This window comes from Halyomorpha halys, unplaced genomic scaffold, assembly GCF_000696795.3.
Source record: "Halyomorpha halys isolate HHAL.00 unplaced genomic scaffold, Hhal_1.1 Scaffold267.1, whole genome shotgun sequence".
Taxonomy (NCBI): Eukaryota; Metazoa; Arthropoda; class Insecta; order Hemiptera; family Pentatomidae; genus Halyomorpha; species Halyomorpha halys.
This window is the reverse complement of record NW_027111312.1, coordinates 1,068,562-1,079,862: the sequence shown is the minus strand read 5'-3', so window position 1 is coordinate 1,079,862 and position 11,301 is coordinate 1,068,562. Positions and strand designations below refer to the sequence as shown.

General features: G+C 30.1%; 1 protein-coding gene across 1 annotated transcript in view; it reads left to right on the top strand.

Moving 5' to 3' along the window:
- Positions 1-1,697: 1,697 nt before the first annotated feature.
- Positions 1,698-11,301, top strand: part of LOC106680556 (uncharacterized) — a 19,124-nt gene continuing 9,520 nt past the window's right edge. The window contains exons 1-2 of the mRNA XM_014420337.2: positions 1,698-1,835; positions 9,326-9,525. Coding sequence (XP_014275823.2) covers positions 1,725-1,835; positions 9,326-9,525 — 311 coding nt within the window. The 5' untranslated portion in view covers positions 1,698-1,724. The remainder of the gene's footprint in view (positions 1,836-9,325; positions 9,526-11,301) is intronic.

Genomic DNA, 11,301 nt, shown 5'->3' with positions numbered 1-11,301 from the left:
TTATAAATTTATATATGTCCGATCACGGATTGATCAGTATGCTGTGTAATGTAGCAACCCGATGTATTTGGGCAGCATGATTGAATAAATTTCTTTCTCTCCCTCTGTTAAAAAAAAAATTAAATCATATTTAAAAAAAAAGAAAGAGTGCTGATATTTTTTTAGTTTCTTGATATTTGTTTTTTAAACTTCTTTGATAATGATTTGGTTAAAAAAATCGACATTTCAAGTAAAAAAATTTAATTTTTGTTAAAAATGAGACTAAGTTCTTCTGTACAACATAGTTTGGTTGTAAGGTCTTGAGTTCCAGTAGTGTCATAATCACAGTTAATTCTAATGAATGACAAAAAGTGTATATTACGCCTTTTTAACATGGAATTTAGCTTTCTAAATTATGTCTTAAGAAACATTATGAATTAATATCATTAATATAGTTGTTTATAGATGTAATTTAAAGATTGAAAATTGGTTTTGAATTGAATATGAAATAAAGTCTAATTTGGAATTTGCAACTTAATTCCTGTAATTCTTTGTTCTTTTAACTACTAGGTCTAATAATGGCTGGATATTACGTTATTACAATGGAAAAAACATTGTTATCGGCGTGGAATAAACCATATAACAACTAGACAGCTTTCACATCTATCCAATTTATGATCATATTATGAAAGAATGTAAACTAATTTAATTGCAGTATCTGAATTCTGGTTGATGGGTAAAGTATAACGGTAAGGGATGGGTAAAGTACTTTAAGTATAAAGTTGGAATGTCGCAGCTATTTTGTTGTACTTTTACAGTTACTGGCTAAACAATGTTGAAGAAATATGTTAATACAAATATTTAAATTGCTTAAGTGATAGCATATTAAAAAAAATTCTGTTATTAATATATGCCATTTGATACATGCTTCACTGTGTCCAAACAAAAATATATTCCAGATTTTTAAATATTTCATTATAATAATCCAATATTCACTTAAAGATCATATTTGCTAAGTGAAATATAAAATTTATTCATACTTTTTTACCCCAATTTTTATGTTAATAATAAATACACATTATTTTATTATAAAGACAACAGTCAACTGTATATCATATTATCTTTTAGATTTGAATAAAATTAATATAACTTTTTACATTGAAATTAGTATTGTTTAATAATAATGCTTAGTTGTTGTTATGAATAAAAATAATTTAAAGTAAATATCTTATAGTTTTGATTTTCCTAAATAAAATACAAAGTGTGGTCTCAGAAATTAAATCAAAATACAAAGTACCAACATATTTAAAAATCATTTAATAGTGAACTAATCAAATTTAAATTAATTAGACATTTGTAATATAATGCTTTTGCCTGGCACCATTTTCAAGTGAAGCTTGGAATTAAAAAAAAAAACAATTCTATCTGATTGTTAAATATCTCTCAATGTAACCTTAAATCACCTATTTTTCTCATAGGTTTGATTGAGAAATTGATACGAATTTTAGTATTTTTTTATTGATTAAAATTAATGTTTTCTTAGAAAATGGTTTAATAATAGTTTTTAACCGATCTAAACATAGTATGGATCAAGAATGAAAGGCTAGTTTGTAGAGCCATTATTTGTAAGAAGTGTACTATGTTTTCTTTGTGGTGCTAAATACTTTGATAATAATTAGCAAAATTAGTTTAATTCTGCTCGACTATAATTCATCTTGAATATTAACTAAGTTAAGATAGGATTAATGATAAAAAGTGGAAGAGATATGTCCTCCAAGATGTCCGCAGGAGTGGGGAGCTGGTACGACCTGGATATTACCAACCTGTCAGTAGTTAACAGTTGGTCTCTTAGGATGGTAAGTGCATTTTTGTTTAAATATTTGATCGTAATGTTAAGTTAGATTAATTTCATTAATTATTTAAGTTAAGTAAGCAATTGAAGTAAAAAAAAAATTACCTCCTTTTGGAAATATAAGAAGACCAAGAATTTTATGTGAACCCCATTTCAAATATCTATTTGATTAAATTAAATCTAAAGTTATCGTACTTTTTTAATTCCATTGGTATATAATTCGATATTTAGGAGGGGATTTTCTTTGTTGGACTGTTAACGATAAAAGGATTGATTATGCTATCGGACTATAATTTTGATCAAAGACATGTTCGCAATGCCGTTGTAAAGTTATATTCCAACATTTTGAAATAATAGTGTAACTTTTTTTTTGCAATTTAAATTAATTAGTATTAGATCTTTATGATTATTTTGTGTTTTAATAATATTTTTTCGTATCCTCCGTCGCTCAACTCGGAGGTTATAGCTTGATGACATTTTTTTATTCAGAAGCATTGTTCTTTATTGGTTACAAGTTTAGTTTATATAAAAAGCGTTATATTTATTTAGTTTAAAAAAGTAAATTCAATAAGGAGCAATGTGATACAAATAAAGGATTTGTGGAATTTTAAAATCATTGGGGAGCTGCTTTAAGCACATCGGTTCATTAATTTCTTTAAATTTAAGAATTAATCATAACACCTCTACATTGTCATTTTATCATGCCCTTGAGAAACAGATTTGTTTTTACTTGTACAGGTACTTTACTTAATTCATAATTTTTTTCTTCTTGTTTAGGAAAGAATTTTTTTATTCTTAAATTCAAAAAGAAACAAAAGATTAGTATTAATTTATAATTTTTCTATTCTTACATCCCACATACAGGATTTTTCTTTCGCAGAAGTTGTTAAATCAAATACAACTTTATAGGATTCTTTGTGTATCAAGGGTCTCCAAATACCAACAAAATCGGATTTAAAATACATTTTCTAGTCACTTATTATCAACAAAATTTTGAGCGATACAATCCTTCGAGAAACATAATTTTATTCTCAAAGTTATAAAATAAGTATTTTCTAAATATTTACATGGGTGGTTGGACACGAAAATGATAACAAATTTCTCCAATGATTTTTACATTGCATGTCTTTTTATATTGTGTGGCGATCCTACAAAATGATAAATCTTAATCCCCAACCATGGTTAGACAGTATAGGACTTCAATGGGAGAGTCTTAGCCGAAAAAAATAATAATAATAAAAAAACCGTTAACAAAGCATTAGAATTTCAGAAAGGATAAAATGATTTTGTGGTCGAAATTTGTTCATCTGGATTCTTGAAAACCATTGCTCTTCGTTTTCTAGACTTTTTACTAGCTTCACTTTAGTCTCAGTAAAAATCAAACTACTTTATAAAATATTAAAAATTATTTATTTACTTGGTCCAGTGTTTTAAAATAAATTAAGCTATTCCTTACTATTAACTCATTTTAATAGAAGAATTAATAAGTTTTGCTTTATTAGTATATACTATTAGTATTTGCTTGAAAAAATTTAATTATTATTAAATTAATAATGTTTTTTTACTCTTAGGGGGTGGCAGCTGCCGCCTCCTGCCCCCTCCTGTGGGTACGTCCTTGTTTAATAGGGAAGAATGAGAAACTAAGTGCTTGCGAACTCCATTCCGAATATTTTTTTGGTAAAGGACTTAAGTATATTCGATGAAATGGTCATAAGAGATTTTATTTTTCTCTGTAATCAAAAACAGTTTACATATATAATTCAAAAACCTATTTGGAAGTATAAAGAATAATAAAATAAAAATAAAAAAAACTTAGGATACAATATAATACGGTGAACCTTTATTGTATTTGTCAGATGCCCGTTAGTCTTTAGAAGAGGAACAAAGAAACCTGCAAGTTAATCCTCTAGTCAGCTAATGAACTCCTTTCTGCAGTTTATTGTCTATCGCAACTTAATTTTGAGATTGTCGACTTATAAACATATTATGAAACATATATGTATATTGCATAATATAAATTATATATATTTATAAATATGTAGGTCATTGCATCCGGATCTGTAATTTATTGCTGGGTAGTGCGATTAATGGATTGATCACAATTTAAAAACATACTTCACGCAAGAATGTTTCCAAATCTGTGAAATCTCCCAAGAAATCCCAAATTAATCTCTCATGTTTAATTTTTTTTATAATCATTGTGATTATGTAAAATGTGTATTTGATTTCCGATGGACTAAAAAACGATAAAATCAGATTACTACTGTTATATACAAATTACTTATTCCTTCCTTTAATAACCATGTAGGGAGTTAAAGCTAGAAATTCAATGGTCCCACAGAGGTCCTCCAGTCTTTCGTAGAGGTTTCCTTGGACCCAATTAGGAGCAGCCTCCTTTGCTTAGGAAAGAGCCGCCTCGTTTGGATTTGTCTTGGGCATTCTGTTCACCTCCGAGGGGACTAAAGTAGCGGGTGCCAAAGTGGGTGCCGCAGCACTCGGGAGTACCTCGAGCGAAAGCCAAGGGTGCCGCAAGAAAAGACCACTTTTTTAACATATTTTAAACAGAAAAAAATTACTATTTAGCTTATATAGGGTATAAATAATTTTCCGCTGTTTTCTATCAAAAAAGAGGAATATATTGTGAAGGAATGGTACATTACGTTTTATCTGAAGTATTCCCCATTACTAGCTTTTGATCTTTTGGTACTATCCACGAATCCACCCAATTTTCGGTATCTTCATGCAATGTAAAACGCTGCTCAAACGGGCCATTGGAGCAAGTGTTAATCGGAAGGGGCAATATGACGACGGGTGGGGTAGAACTTCCTATTAAGTATTTCGGAATAAGTATTGACCGGTGCCACAACATGCGAACGAGCATTATCATGTAGGAGAATAATCAGATCATATCTGGAGTACTAATGGTGGCGATTTTCCTTGAGTGCTTGGTTCAATCTCATTTATTCGACAGAGATCTCCAGGAATGGTTTCGCTTGGTTTGAGTAACTCATAATACACAACACCAAACTGACTCCACCAAATACACAACATGGGCTTTTTTTCATGAATATCCGGTTTGGATGTCGATGTCGATTTTGAAATGTAAATTTATTTTTTTATTGTCTTTATGGACGATTATACCTTCAATAATACAATGTTCGTACACTTTTGGCCTTCCATCGAGTTTCTTGTCTTCGATGTCAATACCGTTTTTAAACTTTTGAAACCACACACGATAACTTCTCTCACTTAAAGCAGCCTCACTACATACTTCTACAAGCGATCGATACGCCTCACCGATTTTATCAAATTAAAGAAGTAAAAATTGTTGCTTTTCCAAAAAAGTGAGAGACGGCTCCATTGGTTCGAAAGTCGGCTTTGGGATGAAAGACGGTTGATGTGAAAACCGTGTGTTTTAACGTATAAGTGTGGTTAAACATAAGTCCTGTGCAAGATTAAAGTGCAATAATTTTCCTCCAAAAGTATTCATATTCGACTGCTAAAGCTAATATTAAAAAAATAAAATAGTGAGGTATTTCAAATTGTTTAGTAAAACAAGTACATTAAATGCGTAAATATCCAACGGCTTTGCGACTGGACTAAGCAATTATTTTGGAATTATAATGTCATACAAGCTAATGCAACTTTATAAAGAAAAAAAAGTAGTGTTTTGCACAAAATTCTAATTGTCCTCAAAATTGTGGCTTGGCACATTCTTGCTCCATGCCTTTCATCAAACCTCATATCCGTTTAGTGTCCGTTCAAAGTTTACCTTATTAAGTATACTCATAGCCTTCGTGAACTCGGGGCTGATTTGTGAAACAACTGAGTTTAGAATTCATACTTCTACTATGCCAGCTTTAATCAGTTCAGACTGGATTCATCGAGAGCCGATTGCGAACTTACCTCAAACCTTCGTAGCATCATTTATGTATTACATTAATACCTATTCCATTCTAAAAGAAAGATTAGTTTATATTTTTGATATTCATTGTATGTTAACTTTTATTTTTCTATAAATCTACCTCGAATAGAAAAGGTAAGCTCTAATTGAACGAGGAAGTTTACTTCAAGGACGACAACTACTTTGTATTTCACTGTACACGGTTCTCAGCTGTTTGATCAGTAAGTTGATGAAAAATCTCTATAAAACTAACAAATAAGTAATAATATAGTAAAATTGTAAGTTAGCCTAAAAGTAGGAGTCAACTGATATCTGTCAATTGATTTTGATGTAAAAATGTTTGAAAATATTGTGGTACAAAATTCACTTCTCCCTGGAGGTGTTTAGTCCAAATATAGTGGATTTTTCAAAAATGGTCGACGTAAATTTATAGGTTCTTAGCCAATAACTCCTTATGAAGATGTAATATGTAAATTAGTGAAATTTAAAGGATTGAATTAGGCAAATTTTTGTATATAGGGTGTTTCAGGGTTGACTATCCTAACTAAAAACATTAATTAAGGATCTCAAATAAAGAAAAAAAATTTCCTATAAAGGAACGCTTTGCTTAGGAGATATTCACATTCAAAGATTTTCATCGTTATGATTTGTATACGTTTTAATAAATAAATTAATATGTTTTCCAGCGACTTAATTAAAAAAGTAAACTTGAACATTCGCATTAAATGTTGTTCAAATTGATTACATTATTAATGCTAAAAGTAAACACTAACATGCTCTTCTGCAGCAGCAGTAGCTGAACAGGATTTAGTACAAGAGACCAAGAGAAGAAAAAAGGCAGTTATTTCACCCAAATTTTTGATTACTTAATTAATCATAATAATAACTAGGTATAATTACTAGTCAAAATTGATGAGTCTGTCGAGTATAGGTAGGAGGAATAAAAATTTAGGCTGTTTCACAACGTTAAAAATAATTAATTTTTTATTCGGAGCTCTATATTTTTACAACTACCAACGACAATAGAAAATCTAAAAGAGCATTATTTAAAGTAGAGTAAATTTGCTAAAACGTAAGTCCTAATAGAGCTATTTACGATCAATAGTTCTAGAGATATAGCTTTTTGAAAAGCAACCTTTCATAAAAATGGTGTATGGAACGTACTGAAATATCGGTAGTTAGTTAATTTATTTTGAGAAATCTATATCTCAGGAACTATGTGACGTACAGATGTCTATTAGCACTCAAATTAAAGCTAGTTTAATTAGCTATAAAGTAGTTTATGGTGTTTATTTTCATAGGAATAGTAGTTTTCATGAAATTTGTTGAAATAAATCTATTTATAGTTGTTCGGACAAATTTTCACTTGCCAACTTTATAATCATATGTTAATATCATAAAAACTACTATCCCTACGAATATAAGTGTCATAAACTACTTTATAGTAAGTTAAATTTCCTTTATTTTGAGTGTTGGTAGACTATGTGTGTCGTATGGATCTAGAGATATATTTTTCGAAAATCCAACATTTTATACGAACAACTAGAAATTAACATTTTGTGAATTTATTTTGTCAAATATCATAACAAATACTACTACTACAAAGATAAACATTATTAACAATTTTATAGTAAATTTAACTATCTTTAATTTGAGTGCTGACATACATCTATGGTTTCTGAAATAAAGTTATTCACGAATCAAACTTATTGTCAGAACAACTATAAATCAATTTATTTCAGCAAATATTAAGGAAACTACTATTCTTACGAAGGTAAAGATCATAAACTACTTTATAGTACATTAAACTAGCTTTAATTTGAGCGCTAATAGACATCTATACATCACATAGTTCCTGAGATATAGATTTCTCAAAATAAATTAACTAACTACTAATCTTTCAGTACATTTTTAAGAAATGTTGCTTTTTTAAAAGCTATATCTCGAGAACTATACAACGTTATAATAGCTCTATTATGACTAATATTTCAGCAAATTTACTCTTCTTTAAATAATGTTCTTTTAGATTTTCTAGTGTTCGTAGTTTTTAAGATATAGAGCTCCGAATGTAAAATTAATGTTTTCTTAAGGTTTTGAAACAACCACCATTTTTTATTCCCCCTACCTAAACTTGGCAGACTCATCAATTTTGACTGGTAATTATACATAGTTTTCATTAAAGTAATAAAAAATTGGAGTGAGATAACAGCCTTTTTTTTCTTCCCAGCTCTTTTACTAATTGGATTTGTGTTATTGTCATGCTCCGAAAAGTTCAATGCAAACCAGGTCTGTTTCCTTAATGCTTTACGGCAAAGGATTGTTAAAATTTCCGAACAAATAATACATATCCAGTGCCTTTCGACCGATGTCGCTTTGAAAGGAAGATTCAGAACCTGTCTTATATAACATGTGTATTCATTATAATCTAACGATTCATAACAATGAAAATCTTTAAAAGTTTGAAAGTTACTTCCTAAACAAAGCGTTATCGGATAAACATTTTTTCTTGTCTTGATATCCTTCATTTATATTTTCAGTTAGGTGAAATTCAAAATTTTGATCAATATTTGAAATCCATTTATTGTTAATAGGAATCTTGGAATATTTATTTATTTACAATAGTTTTTTGAGATTTTAGTTAGTTGAGATTTTTGTCCTGTACTAATGACTAATGAAAAAATAGTCGAAAGGTACAAGTAAATAGATTTACAAAAACACATAACGTTAAAGCTATTTTTACTAGACTATTATGAGAATGGATGCTTTGCTAACTCCAAGTAGCCTCGTCCGAATCCGGCTGTGGCTGTAGGTAATTATTAACGTGTTACTGTGTCTATGAGTCAACCCTGTAGGTTTGAGAGCCCTCCGGAGTCCAAGAAGCCTCATAAAGTGGGTACCCTTAATTAGGAAAAATGTGATCATCATCAAATCACCTCCTTGCACAAACGTTGTCGACGAACCAGTAATTCGTTACAAAGTACTTCACCCTTGACCCTTCATGCCTTGTAGAGGTACAGATTTTCATTATGGGAATATAAGTATTCTCTTAACTTTCTGATGATAAATAATAACAATAAACTTTTACATAATAAACTTCCTGTTCATTAATTGATTTAATCATATTGAAGCCATAAACTATACAGCTACTAAAATTATTTTTATTGCAGACCGGTATGAACCTTTTGCATCTTTAATTCTGTCTTACTTTACAGTTTTACTTGTTGAGAATTTGCAAGTCTCCTCTCATCTTGTTTAACTTGAATATACTATGATATTCTAAATTGATACACAGATTGCTTTATTGAAGAAAATGAAGGAAACTTTAATGTTTTAGCTTAATTTATGGTTCAATGTATAATTCAAGCATGGCTTAAATTAATTTCGCTTAGATATGAGAAAAGTATATTAAACTGATCTTCTAAGCTTTCACATTACAATCAACTAATTAAATGAAATCTCAATATGATAAAAACCCGATTTTTTTTTTATTAGAAGAAGCAATGTTGTGGTTTAATTTATTATAGGTATTTCAGACATAGGTAATTCAAAGTAAAAAAAAAAGTATATAAATGGAATCCTTCTTGTTTTAGAAGAAGCAGAGGGTTTGTGTGATCGGGTGCGGGGCTGCTGGTCTCGCTGCAGCACGACACCTCTCAGCTTCCCCAGAGCTCTTCGAGGTTGTGGTCTACGAGCAGACCTCGCAGATCGGAGGGACCTGGGTCTACACGGATAAGGTTGGCCAGGACGAGTATGGCCTTCCTATACATACAAGCATGTACAAGAGTCTCAGGTAAACATTTCAAAGTCTAGCTTTTAGAATTTACAATATTCAAATTTTGTAGTTGTAAGATGTACATTTTAAAGGATAAGATGGTCCCTGTTGTGGACAGAAACACAAACGACTGTTAGGAACAGTCGTCAGTTTGACTAACATTACAGGTCTAAAACTCAGGTCTAGCCAATGCTGGAAGCAGAGAAAAATCGTTACTTTAAATTAGAAAAAATAAAAAGTTTATTCTTGGTGCATAGATTTGATCCCGGATGACGACTTGCACGGATGATCGATACGTTGGTTCCTAATAAGTAGATTTTTTTACTATCTCGGGTAGTTTTCTGACCTCCAATCGCACCATTTTATCCTTCAGTCAATTTAATACAGTCATTAAAATACTTCCAATATGTAAATATATCGTGTAGGTACATACGGATGAATAGTTACATATTATACATATGTAACTTTGTAATTCCTAATAAATTACATTATATTACTTAACATCACATCACTTCACATCGCATCACATGACTTGACATCTCATATCACATATTACATTACATTACATTACATTACATATTTCATTACATTAAATTACATTGCTGGTCTTTTTATCTGGCTGGAATCCTGCCTGATCCTTTTGTGCAAAAATGTAAGAACTGATTAGATGTTGATACATTAGTTGTTTCCAATGATTAGAGAATGTATTTTCTGTTTCTCTTTTGTTTAAAAATAGTACCTGGTTTTGAATAAGTATATGATCGATTTTTTTTTTTTATGCTTAGAGATTATGAACAGAAATAGATTTATTAATTTATTTCGCCATTTAACCTTCACTATTTAACAATTTTTTAATTCTCTAAACCTGCCGTCTTATTTAAAAATTAAAACAGAGAGTGCTTAATTTATTGATTATTGCCTTGGTTCTTTTGGAGAGCCTGTGCTCCCCTCTATAGTACGCCCCAGTATTATTGGCTGAGCTAATTAGAAGTTTTAAATATATAACTAAAACAATGATATATATTAAAAATTAGTGGCTCACAACAATAATATTGGGGCAAATTAGACACTGAAGAGGGGGACACAGATTTCCCGAAACGTCCAAAATTAAAATAAATAAATTAAGCACTATTTAATGTTTTAATTTTTGACATAAAGGTTGGATTAGAGGATAAAAAGAATTTTGAAATGGAGATTACTTTTAATTTGAAAGTTGGTACAAATATCACCTTGCAAAATCTATCAATTTTCCTTCAAAGGCTAAAATTAGTTTTACAGGAATTAATCAATATAAATTTCTAAGCCCCTTTTTTGTTTGGGGAACCAATTGAATATTCATATGAAGTTTGATGAAACGAACGTGTAAAGTAAAATGTTTTTTTTATACACTTGAATATGACTTATGTGCAAATCAATAACTACGACTTTTGAGGTAGATAAAATAATTAAAAACAGCCAACAGATCAGCGAACTATTGAGGTTGTGACTTATTACACTTTTTCACTGAGCAGTTTAGCAGATGGTATTTCTGAGCTCGACTCAAAATTGTTGATAATGTCCTCTACACCTCTCAAATATATAGTGATTTATTATTTAGAAATAATCTATTTAGTGGACCTGAATGGTGAAGATTAAAACCCTTAGCGTTTCGACGCTCTTATGACTTGACTTATTGTCTCAAGTTAGCCAGCGTTGTTATTATAGTTCAAGGATCTATTAGTTAAACTGGAGTTCAATGTCTGGGTCGATTAATTTCGATTATTATATATATATATAAGTTAAGTATCGGCGAGA